We start from the raw sequence: 21312 nt of genomic DNA on the forward strand, positions 1-21312 counted from the left end.
ATGCAGGATTAAGGCCTATGTAAGAATGCCAGTGGTGTTTTCTCAGAGTGATATTTGCATATTACCACATTCAGGATTCTAGAGGCACCATCTATTGGTAAATGTTCTGCGATTACACTGGTTTCTTTGTAATATAGATTAATAGTAAGCTCGGCAAAAAAAGAATGTCCTTTGTAGATCATCATTCACACTGGCTTATTTTTAATAGATTCTGAGTGTCCTTTTGCTCCAAAATGCGAATTTGATGCTTCAAACTTTCTTTCTAGTCATTCTGTTAATAAAGGGAAACTTTTTTTATTTTTTAGATATTTAATAAGATATTTTTTTCAAATCAGTACAAAAAATTTAAATACAAAAATTATTTGCTATTGACATATCTCATACATATTCTGGAAACTCACCAAAGTCACCAGTGTCTGGTAAACTCTCCATTGCCACCAACATTCCATAAAATATCTGAGATCACGCACCGCACTACAGTCATTGCAGTGCTGTGTTGGTAATACACTGCATTAAACTCTGTATTTAAATAATGGTCATGCCAGTTAAATCTTTTTTTTTTTCTGCATGGAAGTTCCTAGTTCATTTTGAATTAAATAGGGTTGCATTAGTCAAGACATAGAAGATGTGTTCAGCCTACTTTTAAACTAATGCAATAGTGTGTTGTGCAACACTGAAAAGGGAAACACAGAAAAGTACAGTATTAAGATATTTTTAAATCTCAGTAATTAATTTTTTGCTGTGAGATTAGCACCATTGTTGAACAGACAGTACCTTGTAAAAATGTTGCTCTCCCCCCCCACACACACACATTTGATGCCTATGTATGCTCATATACAAACTTAGGCAATCGGTAACAAAACATAAATAAAAAGAACTGGAAATCAGTTATTACATTAAATGAAATTGTTCTCAGATGAGTCATAGAGTTTAAGGCCAGTAGGGACCATTAGATTATCTAGTCTGACCTCCTGTATATCAGAGGCCACCAACACCTCTCAGCACCCACACACAATGGAAATGAGACAAAAGTAAAAGAGTTTGCTTGATCCTTATTACTGATGCAAATTATTGGACAATCTCAAACCAGTTTATTTATTATTTAGCAAACAGAGCAAATGCCACTTTTGCTGTACGTTCATTAACAAGCTAATTTTGGCTGAATCCCAGAACAAGCGCATTCTCTTAAAAGCCAAACAATGCAGTTTCTTACCAAAGGTATGGGAAAGTGCATGTCTTTATACGGCACTGACGTTCGTTGGCCAAAATGCTACATTATTTTAATAATTTGGCATAACATAGCTAAAGTCATTAGACTAAAACCATATCTCAAGTCCACCATGTCTACCTTCTGCTTTGTAAATATATCTATGGAGGCTTCTTGAATGCTGCGCTATTAGGGGTTGATCTATTGGCCCCTGAAGTCGATGGCAATTTTCCTTTTGATTCCAATGGCTGTTTGGATAAAGCCCTCAGCTAGCAGTGAATTAAAAGTCTCTTGTGCTGACATTCTTTTCCATCTTAAGTGTTTTATTAGAAGAAACTGTCCTGTGATACTGTATGTGGGGAAAAGAAGGATTTCAGCTAAGAGAATCTTTGCTTATGGTGCAGGTTTAGATAAAACCTGCTTTTAAAAAAAAATCATTACTCAAACTTTATATATCTAATCAGATCATTTCATACTGATACATTCTGTTTATTTTAAGTTATCTTTTCATCTCACACTTTAGATCAATGTTCAGTTAAATAGGCAACAGGAGTGAGTGATGTATGCAAGATTTGACCCTTAATACTGCGTTATTGTGAATGAAATGAAGTAAGTATGGTATCACAGAAATATATAATGTACAGCTAATATGTCCCCATTGGATACAGAACAACTGTTATGAACCTGAAGCACACCATTTTTATAACAAGCTGTGCATAATGTGAAACTTTGTGTTTTATTTGTTGAACAAGAGAGATCTAAAACTGTCAGTAAATGCATCTTTCAATGGTATAAAAGTTTGAAGCAGAGGAAAAGAGTTGTGATTTTGTCTGGGGGGTTTGTTTGTTTTTTGTTTTGTTTTGTTTTTACATAGGATACAATAAATATCCTGAGAAAGATGAGTGAACATACTGCCCAGCATAGAGTCCCGCTGCCTGTTCAGATGGCATCTGAATATAAACTTTGTCGCCAGGCATCAGCTGAATGACGGTGCTTCCAGAAGCTTGGTCCAGGAAACCTTTTTTATATTCATCGTATGTATACATCAGTGGCTCATTGTTCTTGTACAAAGCTACCCAGACGCTGGCCCCTTTACAGTGAACATGGTAGGCAAAGTAGTAAATCCCAGGGATCTCACAGGTGAAGATACCAGTCAGTGGGTTATAGTTCTGCCTGCCATTGTAGAGAAGTTTGTCGAATTTCACAGGCACCCCGACCCGTGGGAAGGGTGTGGTGAGTTCCGCTGTGAATGCAGGCATTTCGTAGACAGCACCGCCATTCTTGCCTTTCTTGCCCATATAGCCAGGTGGGGTCTTCACTCCATCAATGCCAGGCCCCATCTCTGGCAAATATTGTCCAATGGCTGGTGGGGTGGGTGGGATTATTACTGGAGGACCAGGTGGACCTGGAGGCCCTGGAGGACCCTGGAGACCCGGCTGGCCAGGTGGACCAAGTGCCCCAGGTTTTCCTGGTGGTCCTTGCAGCCCTGAAACACCAGGTTTCCCTATCCCTGGAAAGCCTGGTGGACCAGGTACACCCGATTCTCCTTTAGGTCCTGGAAGTCCAGGTGGTCCGATTGGGCCACTGGGTCCTGTGATACCTGGGATTCCAGATGGACCTTGTTGGCCTTGATCACCGGGGATTCCAGGTTCCCCTTTAGGTCCTAATTGCCCAGGAACACCAGGCAGGCCTGGCAAACCTTTGTGACCAGCTTCTCCCTTTGGTCCCATTGGACCAGGTAGTCCTCTAAGACCTGGGGGTCCTACTTCCCCAGGAAAACCTGGCTTTCCTGGGAAACCTTGTAGGCCAGGTTCACCTTTTGGACCAATAGGTCCTTGAGGTCCTACAGGTCCACCTTCTCCTTTTGGTCCTGGGAAACCAACAGCACCAGATGGCCCCATTACTCCTGGTAATCCTGGTTGACCTGGCTCCCCGGGAGGCCCACCCATGCCAGGAGGACCCATGTGCCCTTTCTCACCTTTAGGCCCCAGTGCTCCAGGGAACCCACCCATGCCACGATCACCTTTAGGCCCAGGAAATCCTGGTTTCCCAATCCCCGGTAGGCCTGGGGGCCCTGGTAAACCCGGCAAGCCTTGTTCCCCCTTTCCACCTGGGAATCCAGGCTGGCCTGGGATTCCATCTTGACCTGGTTTTCCAACACCTGGAAGGCCAGGTGGACCTTGAATCCCAGGTGCCCCAAGAAGACCTTGTGGCCCTTGTTCACCTGGAAGTCCTGGTTTACCTATAGGTCCCTGTGGTCCTGGAAACCCAATCATTCCTGGTTTGCCTATTCCTGGGAGTCCAACTGGACCTGGAGGGCCAGGTAACCCAGGTGGACCTTTTAACCCTGGTAAACCTGGAATCCCAATGCCTTTTTCTCCTTTAGGCCCTTGAAGCCCCGGGAGTCCTGGTGGTCCTTTCATTCCTGGTTCACCCTTTACTCCTGGTTGCCCTGGTAATCCTTGAACACCCGGTTTTCCTATTCCAGGCAGTCCAGGAGGCCCTGGTGGTCCCTGTAGCCCTGGTATTCCCATAGGCCCAATCTCTCCCTTTGGTCCCATCTCACCTCTTGACCCAGGGAGCCCCATTGCTCCTGGTTTTCCAGGCATTCCAGGCATACCTGGTTTGCCTATTCCTGGATATCCTTGTGGACCTGGTTTTCCTTTGGCTCCTGGCACTCCATGACCTGGTAAACCTGGGGCCCCTGGTGGCCCTCTTGGTCCAGGCTCACCAGGGGGACCTTGCTCACCTCTCAAACTGGCTAATGGAATTTCTGTTTTTAAGAAAAGAAAGAGAGAGATGAACCATAATTTTAGCTTTATTGGAATTCATGTATGCAGTTTAAATAGCTTGGTCTCGTGTAGATATTGCTTGGTTTTGTGGTAGATACACTAGGTACTACCACCTCATGGCCCAGTTGTTGTTGATTAGAATTAAGCATGGCACTTTTATTGTTCTGAATGATTTTGTGCACCCCAAATTTCACTTTATTCATAGTATAAGTGAAATAGTTATTTTCCCCTCAAAATCTTCCCTTAATTTTTATGTAAAACCTATCCACACCTTAGGTCAATTTTCCACATATATATGGGCCAACTTTCAAGTCTGTGATGAAATGCCAAAAACCTTGAATTTTGAGTAGTTCTTTATTTTGTTATAAATATGTCACCCCTCTAGTTGATGACTTACGATGACTTAGTTTACATTCGACGAAGTGGGTATTCACCCACGAAAGCTCATGCTCCAATACGTCTGTTAGTCTATAAGGTGCCACAGGACACTCTGCTGCTTTTCCAGATCCAGACTAACACAGCTACCCCTCTGATACTTAGTTTACACTTAAATGGTATAAATGGTATAGCTATACCATTGTAGCTATGCTGACAAATCTCTTCCAGTGGAGAAACAGCTTATACCAGCAAAAAAAAAGTGCTTTTCCTGGGATAGCTTTTCCTGGGTTGATAAGCAAAATAGCCAAACACACTTTTATGTGAGACTTCTTAAGTCTATGCATTTTTAGTAAGTCAATGTATTTCAGCACTGATGGCAGCCAGCTATATACAAAAATGTATAGTGAGATGTTAAGAATTTAACTCAACCAATGAAAACCAGAAAAAGGTATTTACCAGTTTGATATCTTCAGCATTATCCTTAAATCTGGCATTCTTAATCTTTTCTACCCCATTAACCTTAAATCACCCATTTTTGCCTCTCATGGCCCCATATCCCCGTTCTTTTCTGCCTCTGAATGTTGTGCCCTTTCATTTTAAAAGATCTAAACTGATTTGATACACAATTTAATAATCTGTATTGGCTCAATGCATCAAACTAGTCAGGGCTCGACTGTAGCTTTGCCACAGGCCTGTGTATGAGGAAATAGGTAGCAACACAGGGAAGGAATTGTACCTCTGGGAGGCATAATTCCTGCCCTGCTTCTCCCTTGTTTCAGAAGTGGGGTGCTGGGTGTTAGTGATTTGTTGACGTATATCAGCAGCAAACAATAACACCCTGTGCACCTGCTCAGCTATTCTGGCTGGTGCTTTGGGGAGGGTGGAGTCAAAGCACTGCCCCCTCCCCACTCACTCGTGTGCATGGGTGAGAGGGAAACAGCATGTGCACAGCCCATGTAGGAACATAAAGGGAATTCTTAACACACACCCCCTCCCCCCGTGAATTCCCTACACATGCACAGAGCAAGGGACAATCTAGCCCATAGCATTTATATAGCACTTAACATCTTCAAAGCACTGTACAAACACTAAGTGCGCTACACCCTATGCAGTTTTACTTCCATTTTACAGATGCAGACTTACCCATACTACAAGTTTGCTTTGTGGACTGCAGGTTTTCAGATCTTTCTATATAGGTCTGCAGGGAAAACATACCAGACCACAGAGAAATTCCCTGCTGATTGGCTGCCCTCCGCCATTAACCCTTGTGACAGGATAGCCTGCCCTGTGGGCTGGAGGGCCTGGGGCTAAGCCAACCTGCTTACAGAGTGAACCCCACCTGAGGGGAATCAGGCAATTCCCCTAAAGAGCAGAAGGTGACTGCAGTAATAGAATGAGAGCCAGGCTTAAGTGGTGATAAAGCTCAGCTGGGAAAAGCTCTGGAGGCAGAGCTAGGCAGAAAGCCCAGGGATTATGGCCGGCCCTCCAGGCAGGAAGGCCTGGGAGAGACCTTGATTAAGCAGGGAAGAGATGGAATTACCAAGAGGAGACCTTAAAAGTCTGGCTAGGAAGTGGCCTAAAGAAAACTGCAGCTCAGGTAAAGGAGCAGCCCTAGTTGTTCAATACAGGGCGCTGGGCTGGAAGCTAGAGTACAGGGTGGGACTGGGTTCCCCATTGGCCCAAAAGAAGTGCCCTAGAGAGGTGGAAGGATTTTTGTTTGTGATAAAGAGATTTGTTTGGGAGTGTTGGGAGGACTGTGACCCTGGAAGGAGTGGCCTTAATATGGGGACGCAGCCAGAGGGCTGAGCATCTGACAGAGAAACTGCCACAGCGCTGGAGTAACTCGGGGGTAGCCCAGTGAGTGAGCTATTGTGCTATGTCTGGCCATAAGGGCCCCAGCAGTGTGGGACCTTGGTTACATCTCCCTTCCTGGGAAAAGCAGTTATTGGGCTGCTCTTGCTATAGGCAAACTAGGTAGCTGGGGTGGCCAGGCCAAACCTGACTGAGGTTGCTGCCACCTTGAGCACCAGGTTGCAATGCCACTCACTCACATTTCCCCCCCCCCCCCATCACCCCGCTGCCCCTGTCATGATGGAGGGGTGGCTGGGCCACACCTGAGTGAATGACACTGTGAGCTGGTGCTTGGCCCCTCCCAACTTCTACCACAAGCAGATTCAGCCACATTCATTGGGCATGTACCCAAGCATGCTCTTCTGTGGCAGGAACCTGGCCAGCCACTCAGGGTGCGTGCCAGGCTGCGTAAGCCCCTGGCTGCAGAAACAATAGGCAGTGATGTCTTATGACCATTATTCATCTGCAGTTAGGTACTCATTATGGTTCCTAAAATATTAACCCAGTGTTGGTCCCTGCGAATCTGAGAGGAGTGGGAGGTGGTTTCACTTTCTATTGTTTACCTTTATCTTTTTTTGGCACCATCTCCTTGCCGAGCATAGGCAGCTGTGGGATTTCTTTCATGTACTGAGGCAGATGAGGGTATTCTTTTCCATATTGCATGTGTGGCACCTCCTTGCCCATGTGCTGCATTGGAATGCCTTCTTTGCCCAGTGGCATGTGAGGTACTTGTTGTCCAAGGGCCTGATATTGCGGGATATGGGGTGGCAGCTGCTTGATCCCATAATAGATGCCCCCTTGAATGGATCTCACTAGCTCTAGGTAAACTGTTACAGCCACTGCCAGCAGCTGCACAGGGGCTAGCAGCACAGCCATGACCTGCAGAAGTAAAGAAAAGGGGATAATTATTGCACATAAAAACATGCAAATGATATTTTCATACAGAAATCCTGTATCTTAGCCAAAGGCCCTTGTTCTCTGCAGCAAGCTGGACCTAAATTCTGTAGCAAGATCTCTGGATTCTGCATCACTGGTGAAAACATTTTTAGCAGCTTCATATGCACTTTAATTGGAAGATTTGTTTAGACATAACCATGAATAATACACTCAATACAATAATCCCTGTGTTTGTTTATACTAAATCCGGTTTCTTTTATACCATTGCTGCTCCCACACTTTCAGGTTTCAGGTGCCATGGGTGTTGGTATTGTAAATGCATATCTGCACTGCAGAAGTCATTAGAGGAGCTGGAAGTTAGAGTAACTGGATATGGGATGCCTTGGGCTTTGTCACCTGGGCAGGTGGGGGAAGCAAATTAGGATTTGTGGGATAAGCTCACTAGCTGAATTCTCTTTACTAAAATAATCAGCAGTGAAAGAGTTAACTATGCTGATTGTTTAAGATCTTTGTGTTAATACCACATTGAGAGGACCAGGGTGCTTCACCCCTCACAGAGACGGGCAGCTCTATGTTTTTTGCCACCCCAAGCCCCCCAAAAAACCCAAAAAACAAACCCACCTCCGGGAGCACAACTGCTGAAGCAAAACAAAAACAACAAACAAAAGGTGTCCAGAATGCCGCCCCTGAAATTGTGCTGCCCCAAGCATGTGCTTGGTTTGCTGGTGCCTAGAGCCGGCCCTGCTCACAGAACTTTTGTATTAAGCTATCTGTGAGCACAGGCGGACATCATTACATTGGCTACACTCAGTCCATGTGTCTGTTTTCTTCATGATAATGGGGTCTAGAACTGTAACTTTAAAAAAAAGAAAAGCTTAGATTCTGGAGCCGAAATCTGCATCACAGGGTGAATTCTGTGACTACAGCATACACAGGGCCCAGAGTCTATGTCTAAGTTCTTGTTCTTAGTTATAATTGAATGTCCAACCAGCTCACTTCCCTTTTGTATTGGCGGGACATAGGGATTCAAAGAACTGGGAGTTTCCTAGGGAAGAACAGATTTTGGGGACCAGAGTAGGATGTGGCTGTAGATGATTTGAGGCAGTGGGAAGAGTCTCTATAGGCTACTCTTTACTGGGTATGCGAGTATTTGTGGTTTGGCTGCTAGTGTCAAAATGTACACTGCAAACTTTGGGCCTGCTTCTGTCTTCCCTTACTTCCCCCAGGCCTCAGACTCCACTCCAGGGAACGCTTTGAGCAAGGAGGTTCCCACAGTTGGTAGCGAGGTGTCAAAATAGCTCTTCACCACCCCCCATCACATATGTGGAGGAGAGCGGAGGCATGGCCAGGGCAGAGTACTCTGGGTATTCTTGGCTGTGGAACAGCATCTAGCAGGCCATTACAGCCAAATGAAAATTAAGAGTCCATCTAGTTCCTTTACTTTACACTGAGGGCTAGGCAGGCCACTGGATGGCCTGAAAATACAGTGAAGTGCAAAGGCAGCTAAATCCAGTTTCTTTCTTTCCCTCCCTCCCCTACCATCATCTCTTTGCAAAGTGCAGTTTGGGCCCAACAGAGGATTGGGGCCCTTTTTGTCTTGGTGGTGACAAAGTAAAGTGTACTGAACAAGGCGCTATGTCCATAATGATGCATATTTGGGGGCAGAGCAGTTTTGCCTTCCTTCTGCTCAGGCCAGGTGTATATGGAGTCTACCAGCTCCTGGATCCTGTGAAGGAGAGTCCTGCCTCATATGTATGGCTGCTACCACTAAGGCCCTGCCCCCTAGAGACTGGGGTTCCCTTGGTGGAGAGACTAGACCATATGTGGCAGGACTCTCCATCTCAAAGGGGTGAGCTCCCCAGCTCAGCCATTAGTGGGCCAGGTCAGAGCCCGCCAGGCTCAGTGTGCCTTGGACCTGGGCCTCCACCCCAACAGGAGAGGGAAGGTCAGTGGTCCTGCCCTGAAGATAGATTCTCCTATGGAGTAGGGGGCAATGCCCCTCCCACAGCCCAAGGAGGGAAGATGGGAGGTTGACCAGACAGGCTTCCCCAGAAGCTGAGGGAAAGTGGGAATGGCCACTGCCCCCTCCCAGAATACTCAAGGGGTAAGTTCTAGGGCGGTCAGTGAGAGCAGAAGGGGGGGTGTATGAATAGGGGGTCTCAGTTGGGGGAGGGAAGGATAAGGGTGGTTGGAGCCGAGGGTGGTGGGTACAATGGTGGGGTGGGAAGGTTGCAGCAGTGGCTCCAGCTGCTGCCTTAAAAACTGGGCCTGCGGTTCTTGTCTCACCCCTGACCCTGAGGTGATGGAAGTGGGTAGGGAGGTTGGGGATCAATGCAACTAATGGAGTACTGGCGGGTACTCTGCTTCTGGGTGTGTCAAGCCTCCTGTGGGTCACAGGAGCCTCCCACAACCCACAGGGAGCAGGTCCAGCAGTGAAGTGGTTGCGCACTCCACCAGCTGCTCCACCCTCTTCTCCAGGCCCCTCAGTCCCTCCCATGTCAGGGAGGGTGTAAGGAAAGAGGGACAAAGGCAACCGGACCAGCCACAGGGCAGGGAGACCTGGGGAGCAAAAGGAACCTAGGGAAGGATCAACCTGGGGCTGGGTTGCTCCTACTAGCTTCAGCCCCAAGCTTCCCCTTTCCAGCTTAGCAGGGACCTGAGGGTGTATGTGAGGGATGGGAGAGGGCCTCAGTGTAAGGCAGCTCCCACAGAGAACTCATGCTCTTAACAACTTTTTTGATGATCCCTTAAATAATAAGGGATTGCTCAAGGCACAGCTTCGCTGTTAGGTTCTTTCCAGCGTGCTGAGCTCTTCTGTAAATCTGACCACTGATTTTAGTGCCAAAATGGGGAGCCCAGGCTCTCTTAAAAAGCCCATAGGGCTGTGGCCACTTGGCCTAATTCACATTAAAATGAAATGTCCTCCATTTTGGATTTTCTTCTTCAGCCAAATGGTTCAGGATGCAGGGTTCAGCCACAAAGTAATAGTATTTAGGCAAACAAAACATGAATGGAGAGAAACAAGACGGTAAACACTTGGGTGGAACATATACCCCTCTTACTGGCCTGGCCACTCTCAAATTAGAACAGAAAGTAATAATACTTAATCAGATTCTAGAAAGAGCACTTTCTACATAAGGACCTCAAAGATTTTACAAGGATGATGCCACACAACACGTCTGTGAGGTACATCGGATACATATTCTATAGGTTCTGCAGATGGGTAAAATAAGGCACAGATTGTTTAAGTCACTTGCCCAAGCTCATAAAATGGGTCAGTGGCAGAGCTAGGAGAACTGTATCATAGTGGATATGAACAAGGGGGCCAAATTAAGGTTGCACAAGGAGAACAGACCACCTTAATACCGGTTCTTTCTAATATCTGAATGCTTAACTTTGCGGCTTTAACATTCTCTTAGTGCATTTTTTTGATATAATTATAGAATAGTATAATATCATTATTGTATTTTCTTAATTTAGTATAGTGCATATCCATTAATCTGTCCAAGAATGATCCTAAGTCACACCTGAAAGTAACTGAAGAGGATTGAATTGTTAGAAAGAAGAACTCAATATTTCATTAAAATAATGAAAGTATGTTAGCAAACGTACTCTATATGGTGTATTTGTTTCATGATTCTGAACTCCCACTCTCTCTCCTAGGAATTTTATGATCTCAAATGTAGCTAGCTGCTTACAGTATCCAACACAATGTAGCAAAGAAACAGCGCTGTCCAAATAAACAGTACATTTAGTTGTAATTTTGGATGTAAGAATTATAAAATTAGGATTAAATTGCTGGTACTAAATATATAAAACCCCAATTCAGTCGGCCATCCCTATTTAGCAAAACATTTAAGCACATGCTTAAGTCCCACTGACTTCAATGTGATTTTAGCACTTATTTAAGTGCTTTGCTGAGATGGGGCCTTAGGATGATCTTGCACTCTTGAAGTCAGTGGCTGAGCTTCCATGATACCTCCATGGAAAGGCTTGGAAAACCTTCAGTTGAGAGAGAATGTTGCCGACACTATATGCTGTGTTTTTGCCTCACTTTTTTTCTTATGGGATTTTAATTAAAAGTCTATCTTTTATCTACTTTGTGTAACATCATCCCTGGTTTTGCGGGATCTCAGCCATATATGCATAGCAACCATTTATGACATCAGAAGCAGAGTTTCAATTTTTAGGTATGAATTTTGTACAACTCAGAAAAACTACAGTTTGCGCAGCTAACTAATGAAAGGGAGCTGCTCCATGTTTTCTCAATGAAAAGGTTTTTCCTTGAAAGATGGCTTCTTCAAAATGAAATTCTTCAAAATGAAATTTTCACTAAAATTGTCAACATTGGTAAGCTTTTTGTTTTTGTGAAAAAGGTTGCCTTTTAATTTTAAATTTTTTTATTGAATATTTTAGTAAACAAAATTCTTCTCACTTTCATAATGTTTTCTATAGCTTTAATAATTTTCTTTTAAAAATGACATTTTTTGATACAAATGGACCAATGTATAGTTTTATTTTTTGAAAATTTATTTCAAAGTATTGAAAATTGCTTGTGAAACTAGGTGGGGTTTGTTTCCTCCCCCCCCCCAAGCTGTTTTTGACCAACTCTGTAAATAAGACCCTTTTTATTCCATTACCCATTCTAAGAGCTTACTGTTTGTCTCACACTCTTTTCTTTTTGAAGATAGTGGAAATCTTTCTGTTCACTTTGGGATTGGCTCAAGGGTTGTTGGATCAAGCCCCCTTTGGATAACCCTTCCAAAGGAAGAATGGGCAGATATTGCATAGCAAGAAAGGTAGACAGCAGCTAAGCCAAGTCTATCCTGCCCGTGGCTCTCTTTTCTTTAATGATGCAATACCCCTTAACTTTTTATTAGTTGTTAGTTTAATTTTCAGCAGATCTTATTTTTGCATTCTTTGTGCTGCTTTGGGTAACTCACAATATTAAGTTGCTGGTATCTGTGCACATAGTAGGTATTCTTATAGAGTAGTAATTTGTAGAGCTCCGTGTATTATTATTTTTTTTTAAAAGTATCATCTCCTTTTCAGAAGTGGGGAAACTGAGGCATAGAAAGTTGAAGTGACTTGCCCAGAGTCACCCAGTAGGTCAATGTACTAATGTCCTATTCCCTTTTTTTAAATTTAAAAAAGGATGTGCCATTTCAGTGTTGGTATGTCTTTCGCACCTTCTCCTCTCATCCTTCCCCCCACCCCCCGCCACACACACACGGGGCGCATACAGGCGAAGCATGTCTCAGCGCCCTCCTGTGATTAATTCACAAGAGGATAACAGACCACTGCAGCTGAAACTAATGAAATAATTTGTTCAGTGTGAGTAGTAGAGTTTTGTACTGAAGCTCCGGGGTTGATTTACTCACCATTCCCATGGGGGTCATTACGTTTACCCTCCCCCAAACACACCTTTTTTTCCCCCCTTCCCATTGGACTCCATGGGCCTGATCCAAAGCCCAATGAAGTCAATAGAAAGATTCACCCAGAGACTTCAATAGGCTTTTACTCAGGACCTCTGAGACTCTAATCCGGATTTCTGTTGTTTTTCATTTCCCCACTATATTCTCAGTATCCCTTTTTGTTCCCTTTACTAACTCTTAGTGGTAATTAGCATACAGCTTTGACCACAACTAGACGAGGGTGGGAACCCTGTCTCAATGGGAAGGTGAATGTCCCTCTCACTAAGCACAACTTTTGTATCCAGCTTTCCCCACTTCCATCTCAAACCAAAGGTATTATCTGTATAAAAAGCAAAGGGATGCCCTGGCTTTGAAGGCACTGGCTAACTTGTGACTGACCTTAGAAATTGGAAGATGGGGGGCTTGGAGAATGGAGTGGTTAAATGGAAGCCTTGCCAACAACAAAAAATGACCATCTTGTTGGGAAATGGAGAGGGGAAGTAGGTAAAATTCCTTTAGGTTTACTTTTTCTCATGCAATGCAGTGCTTTTGTAGTTTTATTACAAGATGTGACTACTGTGTGCAGGTGAGAGGGATCACAAATGAAGAGTAGACCTTATGGACAATCAAATACTTCTAAAAATCAAATATCTTATGGAGATACGCTAGTCTGTCCTTAGTTCAGGATGAAACAAACCCTCAACCCTCACACTTTTTTTTTTTTTTTTTTGGACTGACCTCTATCTTTGCCAAACCTAATCCAATTCACTTGCAATTTCACAGACAAAGTATACCAGGGTGGAAAGTCTGAGGCAAATCAGATAAGGCATATGGGAGATAAGAAAGTTCCAAAAATGAGGTGATCTCTCACAGTGGGTTTTTTTAAATGTTTTTTTTGGCTCATCGGAACTCCAAAACAGTGTGGCTTGGAAACTTCAAATTTGTTTTAATCTGTTGGTTTTGGCAAGTACTGGTGCCTTTGATGGGTTTGCGGGGTTTCTTTGTGAAATTATTTAGGGCTAGATTGTGACTTGGACTATGCTCCCATGGAGGGAAATAAGAATTTCCTAATGCCCCTGAGGGAGCTGCTTGGATCTTAGGATCTACAACGGATAGCTAAGGAGAGGACAGGAAATGGGCAGAACTGTGGCTTTTTCCATCCAGCCACTGGCCAGCACAGCTGAGCCACTGCACAAGATGGTGTAATTTACTGCTGGTACAGGTCAGGAGCAAATTATGGCCCCTGCATCTCCCAGAGAAAGAGGGAAGCAGTGATGGAACTGTGCTTCTGAGAGTACCTCTGCACTGGAGCTGGAAGTGTAATTCCTAACTTGGATAGGCATATCTGCACTAGCCCTTATTGAGCTCGCATGCTAGAAATAGCAATGTAGCTGCTGCAATGTGATGGGCTAGCTGCCCCAAATGCAATTCCATCTGACGCCATGGGTATGGACATAGGACGGCCAGTCCATTCCGCTGCCCAGGCAGCTGCAGCTACACCACTATTTTTAGTACACAAGATTGGCCAGAGCTAGCAGAGCCAGGAATTACACCTCCAGCTTCAGAGTAGACCTACCCTGAACCACAGTGCTTCCAAAACTACTCCTGGGATTGCGCAGCTTGTGTATCGATCCTTGCTGCCTCCGAGGGCCAGCTTTTTAAAGGTATTTAGGCATCTAAAGACAAGGTGCTTAGAGGGGATTTTCAAAAGGGCCTGAGTACCAACTCCCATGGGAGTTAGGCACCTAGCCACTGCAAATCCCACCAGGCATCTATCAGCATCTCTAGGTGTCTATAAACACTTTTAGAAATCTCCATTTGCTTATTTTTAAAGGTTCCATAGCCTTTATGAACTGCAGAAGCAGATGATCATAATGCAGGTAAAAAAGCAAGAAAACGCAAGTGTAGAGAACAGGAGGGAGAAAATCCCATGGGGAGAGGCTGGCAGTCAAGGGTAAATGTGAACATTTCTCCCCCCCCCCCCACTTCCGAGCAACTTAGTGACCATTCTCCAAATAGATTTGAGATCTGATGAAGCCTCAGATGACTAGTTAGCTAAGTGATCAGCTCACCTCACAACCAGGCTTCCTAATCAAGTCTTCCGAATTTCTGTCATATCACAGGGCTGGGTGTGGTACAAAATACCTATGCTAATGTGTGTGGGTTCCTTCTGAGAAGCCTCAAGTGAAAAGGAGAGGGTGCTTTGACTTGGGGAGCCCCTGCTGACCTAAAGAAAAGAAGTTTCCTTAACCCTTGTATCAGTGTCTGATGGAAGATGCGGGGGGGGGGGGGGATTGCCCCAGTGAGGCAGTGACAATCTCTCACAGCATTAATTCACTTCAGATCTTCAATAAGGCTGGAGGGCTGGCAAGCAGAGACAGTTCATTGCAATGGAGGATTCAGTCTCTTGTTGCACTGCATGTGCTGTGGTAGCTCAAGGTTAACCACAGTGCATACAATATGGCACATAATTTGCTTGCTCTATACTCGATGAAGCAACCAGAAATGAAGGGAGACTACTCTAAAGGGGAACCAGACATGTTCCCTTTATTTTATTTTTTTTAAGTGTCCCTTTTATAAAAAACCCAGGATAGGCTTCTGGCCAACTTCAAGTAAGAATCTTTCCCAATGTGTGTGTTCTCCTGAGAAAACACAAAAGGGCGTTCCTCTGGGTATTTACTGTAATCACTGGAGATCCAGGTCTGAACATAACGTACCAGCAACTACATTTCTTAAATTACCATTAAAAAGTAGCATCTTAACCCAGTGGCTCTCAACCTTTCCAGACTACTGTACCCCTTTCAGGAGTCTGACTTGCATACCCGCAAGCTTCACCTAATTTAAAAACTACTTGCTAACAAAATCAGATGTAAACATACAAAAATGTCACAGAACGCTGTTACTGAGAAATTGCTCACTTCCTCATTTTTACCATATAATTATAAAATCAGCTGGAATATAAATATGGTACTTTCACTTCAGTTTATAGTAAATGACTTGCTTATACTGCTCTATAATCTGTATGACATTTTAGTTTAGGGTGACCAGATGTCCCGAGTTTGTAGGGACAGTCCCGATTTTTGGGTCTTTTTCTTACATAGGCTTCTATTACCCCTCCACCCCCGTCCCAATTTTTCACATTTGCTGTCTGGTCACCCTATTTTAGTTTGTACTGGCTTCACTAGTGCTTTTTATGTAGCGTGTTCTAAAACTAGGCAAATATCTAGATGAGTTGATGTACCCATGGAAGATCTCTGCGTATGCCCAGGGGTACCACCACAGCTTTAACCTAGCTGTGTAAAGAATGAATGGAAGTACTGAAATTCATTCATGTGGGACTTGTGATGTGAAACCATTTACAGGTGGTCTGTCTGGTGAGACTTCACAGTTCCCATTCTAACAGTACTCAATTTCATCATGTGACTTCCCTGCAACAAATACTTGTTTGAGAGAGACAACATGCAGCTAAGTCTGAGAATATCTGTGGGGTATGCAGTTTGACATTAGCTTTCTACTGGCTTCCTCTAACTGGCAATCACTGTCTGTGGCACAGTGAAATAACAGCCTGGACAGGCTAATTTTAATTTTTCAGCAACAAGCTGTGGTGGGGCCCGATCCCTTTCTCTTTGAAGTCAACGGGTGTTTTGTGATGGACTTTTCAGTCCAAAGAGGATGAGAACTTTGTGGGTTGGAGCCCCTCCTGCAAACTCTTATTCCTATGAATAGTCCCACTAAAGACAACAAACCTACTCACATGAGTAAGGGGTTTGCAAGCTTAGCCCTGGATTTTCATCTTTGGGAGGTCATACTGGTTATTGGAAATCCCATTGGTGGTCCACTTCATTTATTTTTTTTCCAGACAAAGCTCCTGTTGATATCAATGAGTATTTACCCAGTAGAAGGGCATCAGAATTAGGCCCTTAATTTATATTGGGTGGGAAAGGAGAGGTCATGGCAAACTGGGTTTGACATTAAATATGTAATTCTACCTCAAACTACTCCCTTTGACTTCAATGAGAGAGGTTTTTTTCCTCCCTCCAAGGGGAAAAGAAATATAAAACCCTATCAACTTGAAATATGCCAGTTGCTCAAAGTGTGGTGCTGTCTGCCTGTGCATCAGTATAGAACCGTTGTTCTGGCAAGCTGCCTAACCGCAGCAAGCAGCAGTCGGTGCATTCATCTGCAGCCAGTTGGAAAACACTTTCATTGTTGTTTGTTACTCTTCACATTCAAAGGAAAATATACAAAAGTTAAGAAATAAACCACAAAAATCACTGTGAATAAATTATGGGGGCAGAGGAAAGGCGGTAAAAAGAACAAATTAAATAATCACAAGAAAACCATCATAAAACAATACTGAGTCCTGTAAATCCTAACTAGCCAAGATTTTAGATAGTATTGTACTTGTCCATTTTAAGAACCTAAGGAACACCAACAATCTATTTTCAGTGTCTCCTCTTGCTGCTTCAAATATCTTTGCTTTTAGCTAATCTTGACTGAATCAGAATATTTTGTGTAAAATTTTGTGATGTGATGACAGATGACCTCTGCAGAGATCCTAAGCAGTGAAACTAATAGCTGGAACAGGTTTAAAGGCTGAGTCAATGGTCAAGAGCAATTAACACTTGACAAACCAGGCCACCACACCCAGAAGCCTCAAGATCAAAAAATCTCTGGAAGATAACAATACTATTCTTTGTGCTGCATACCCCCATGGCTTTCTTTCAGAGTGACTGCAGATACACATATCCATAGCAGTTAAATCTAACCTTGTCCTTTCAGCCTTGGCAGTATTGCTTTAACAATTATTTGGGGGCAGGGGTGGATCCTCCAGAAGCAGCAAATAGAAAGTGGTCAGGCCAGGTGGCTACAGGAGAATGTTAGAAGGCAGATATATTAGTCCCAGATTAAGTAGATCCCTTTTCCCTGGGTAAGGTAACAGGGGCAGTTCCAGAACAAGCAGGAACTTGCTGGAACCAATTAAGGCAGGCAGGCTAATTAGGACACCTGGAGCCAATTAAGAAGGAGGCTAGGATCAATTAGGACAGGCTGGCTAATCAGGGCACCTGAGTTTAAAAAGAACCTCACTTCAGTTGGTAGCATGCATGCATGCAAGGAGCGGGAGCAAGAGGCACTAGGAGCTGAGAGTGGGAAGGCGTATTGCTGGAGGATTGAAGAGTACAAGCGTTATCAGACACCAGGAGGAAGGTCCTGTGGTGAGGATAAAGAAGGTGTTGGGAGGAGGCCATGGGGAAGTAGCCCAGGGAGTTGTAGCTGTCGCGCAGCTGTACCAGGAGGCACTCAAGACAGCTGCAGTCCACAGGATCCTGGGCTGGAACCCGGAGTAGAGAGTGGGCCCAGGTTCCCCCCCAAACCTCCCAACACCTGATCAGACACAGGAGGAATTGACCTGGACTGTGGGTTCTACCAGAGGGGAAGGTCTCTGGCCTGTTCCCTGACCCACATGAATCTCTGAGGCAAACAAATCCGCCAATAAGCACAGGCCCCACCAAGATAGAGAAGGAACTTTGTCACAACTGGTGTTAGCGGTGGGATCCGGTGTGCACAGCACGGCGGAAGAAGGAGGGTGATTTAAAAAAAAAAAAAAGTTTAATGTTTTTGACCACAATCGATGATGTAGTGCGGGCACCAATACAAGCCATGGCTGCCCAGCAGGAGGCTACCCGTGTGCAGGCAGCCACCCAACAGGAGGCAGTGCGGCTGCAGCAAGAGACTAATCGCCTGCTGATGGACCAGGCTGCTCAGGACCATGCTCTGTTGCAGGAACTGGTAAATCAGGTAAAGACTCTTACAGAGCTGAACCATGGTCATGATGGGATGCAGATCATACGGGCTAGCCATTGGCTGCAGAAAATGACGTGGGAGGATGATGTAGAAGCATACCTTTTGGCCTTTGAAAGGACAGCCCTGCGGGAGGCTTGGCCTCGAGGTCAGTGGTCTGGCATCCTTGCCCCATTCCTGTGTGGGGAGGCCCAGAAGGCCTACCATGATCTGCCTGAAGAGGCTGCAGCAGACTACCCCCAGCTGAAAGCAGAGATCCTGGCCAGATCTGGGGTAAAGACCGCAGTGCGGGCCCAGCGGTATCACAAGTGGAGGAACCAGGAAGACAAAACCCCACGGTCCCAATTGTATGACCTCATCCATCTCACATGAAAGTGTTTGTGAACTGAGTCCCAGAGTCTGGAAGAGATACTAGAGGTTCTGGTCATCGACCGATACATGAGGGGACTACCGCCAGACCTTTGCACCTGGGTAAGCTAGAACGAACCCTCCACCTATGACGAGGTTGTCGCTCTGGTAGAGAGGCGAAGGGCAGTGAGGGAGATTCCTAGATTCTAGGACTGGAAGGGACCTCATGGCAGGACCAAATACTGTCTAGACCATCCCTGATAGACATTTATCTAACCTACTCTTAAATATCTCCAGAGATGGAGATTCTACAACCTCCCTAGGCAGTTTATTCCAGTGTTTAACCACCCTGACAGTTAGGAACTTTTTCCTAATGTCCAACCTAAACCTCCCTTGCTGCAGTTTAAGCCCATTGCTTCTTGCTCTATCCTTAGAGGCTAAGATAAACAAGTTTTCTCCCACCTCCTTATGACACCCTTTTAGATACCTGAAAACTGCTATCATGTCCCCTCTCAGTCTTCTCTTTTCCAAACCAAACAAATCAATTCTTTCAGCCCTCCTTCATAGGTCATGTTCTCTAGACCTTTAATCATTCTTGTTGCTCTTCTCTGAACCCTCCCCAATTTCTCCACATCTTTCTTGAAATGCGGTGCCCAGAACTGGACACAATACTCCAGTTGAGGCCTAACCAGCACAGAGTAGAGCGGAAGAATTACTTCTCGTCTCTTGCTCACAACACACCTGTTAATGCATCCCAGAATCACGTTTTGCGCGCCCCCCCTTTTTTTTTTGCAACAGCATCACACTGTTGACTCATATTTCGCTTGTCGTCCACTATAACCCCTAGATCTCTTTCTGCTGTACTCCTTGCTAGACAGTCCCTTCCCATTTTGTATGTGTGAAACTGATTTTTCCTTCCTAAGTGGAGCACTTTGTATTTCTCTTTGTTAAACTTAATCCGGTTTACCTCAGACCATTTCTCCAACTTGTCCAGATAATTTTGAATTATGACCCTGTCCTCCAAAGCAGTTGCAGTTTGGTATCATCTGCAAACTTAATAAGTGTACTTTCTATGCCAATATCTAAGTCGTTGATGAAGATATTGAACAGATCCGGTCCCAAAACAGACCCCTGCGGAAACCCACTTGTTATACCTTTCCAGCAGGATTGGGAACCATTAATAACTACTCTCTGAGTATGGTTATCCAGCCAGTTATGCACCCACCTTATAGTAGCCCTATTTAAGTTGTATTTGCCTAGTTTATTGACAAGAATATCATGCAAGACTGTGTCAAATGCCTTACTAAAGTCTAGGTATACCACATCCACTGCTTCTCCCTTATCCACAAGACTCGTTATCCTATCACAGAAAGCTATCAGATTGGTTTGACAGGATTTGTTTTTTACAAATCCATGCTGGCTATTCCCTGTCACCTTACCACCTTCCAAGTGTTTGCAGATAATTTCCTTAACCACTTGCTCCATTATCTTCCCTGGCACAGAAGTTAAACTAACTGGTCTGTAGTTTTCTGGGTTGTTTTTATTTCCCTTTTTTATAGATGGGCACTATATTTGCCCTTTTCCAGTCTTCTGGAATCTCTCTCGTCTCCCATGATTTTCCAAAGATAATAGCTAGAGGCTCAGATACCTCCTCTATTAGCTCCTTGAGTATTCTAGGATGCATTTCATCAGGCCCTGGTGACTTGCAGGCATCTAACTTTTCTAAGTGATTTTTAATTTGTTCTTTTTTCATTTTCTCTTCTAAACCTACCCCCTTCCCATTAGCATTCACTATGTTAGGCATTCCTTCAGACTTCTCGGTGAAGACTAAAACAAAGAAGTCATTAAGCATCTCTGCCATTTCCAAGTTTCCTGTTACTGTTTCTCCCTCCTCACTGAGCAGTGGGCCTACACTGTCCTTGGTCTTCCTCTTGCTTCTAATGTATTGATAAAAAGTCTTCTTGTTTCCCTTTATTCCCGTAGCTAGTTTGAGCTCATTTTGTGCCTTTGCCTTTCTAATCTTGCCCCTGCATTCCTGTGTTGTTTGCCTATATTCATCCTTTGTAATCTGTCCTAGTTTCCATTTTTTATGACTCCCTTTTATTTTTTAGATCATGCAAGATCTCGTGGTTAAGCCAGGGTGGTCTTTTGCCACATTTTCTATCTTTCCTACCCAGCGGAATAGCTTGCTTTTTGGGCCCTTAATAGTGTTCCTTTGAAAAACTGCCAACTCTCAGTTGTTTGTCACCTCAGTCTTGATGACTCGGCCAGTTAAGGAAGAGGCATCCTGGGTTAAACTAGCAGCACCGAGTCCTAGAGTTTGGGTGACTGGGCCACCAGGAAGGCCCAGGTGGAAAAAGAGACGGGCTGAAGGCCCACCAGAGGCCACAAGGAGTCAGAGCACTGAGGGGAAGAGGATCGTGATGTTAGACTGCCCAAACCAAGAGACCGGGGAATGCCGAAGGCCCCATACAGATGTTATGCCCGCGGGTACACAGTGTCCCAATAACGAGGAGCCTATGCAGTGTAATCTGGGGAACTGGGCAGACCCATGCTCCCTAATCCACCTTGTGGGGGTCTCACTAACCCCACATGTACACCAGAGCAGTGAAACTAAATCGGG

At 44.6% G+C, this 21312-nt stretch overlaps 1 protein-coding gene across 3 annotated transcripts in view; it reads right to left on the reverse strand.

Moving 5' to 3' along the window:
• Positions 1-383: 383 nt before the first annotated feature.
• COL8A1 (collagen type VIII alpha 1 chain) overlaps positions 384-21312 on the reverse strand; it is a 137502-nt gene continuing 116573 nt past the window's right edge. For 2 of the 3 annotated variants that reach the window (XM_045008485.1, XM_045008475.1), the window contains 2 exons: positions 6792-7107; positions 384-3980 (listed from right to left, as the gene is read on the reverse strand). In XM_045008485.1, coding sequence (XP_044864420.1) covers positions 2074-3980; positions 6792-7104 — 2220 coding nt within the window. In that variant the 5' untranslated portion in view covers positions 7105-7107 and the 3' untranslated portion in view covers positions 384-2073. Of the gene's footprint in view, positions 3981-5520; positions 5652-6791; positions 7108-21312 lie in introns of those variants that run through there. The other variant, XM_045008491.1, reaches the window with a different exon arrangement.

Source organism: Mauremys mutica, chromosome 1 (genome assembly GCF_020497125.1).
Source record: "Mauremys mutica isolate MM-2020 ecotype Southern chromosome 1, ASM2049712v1, whole genome shotgun sequence".
In the NCBI taxonomy this organism is placed as follows: domain Eukaryota; kingdom Metazoa; phylum Chordata; order Testudines; family Geoemydidae; genus Mauremys; species Mauremys mutica.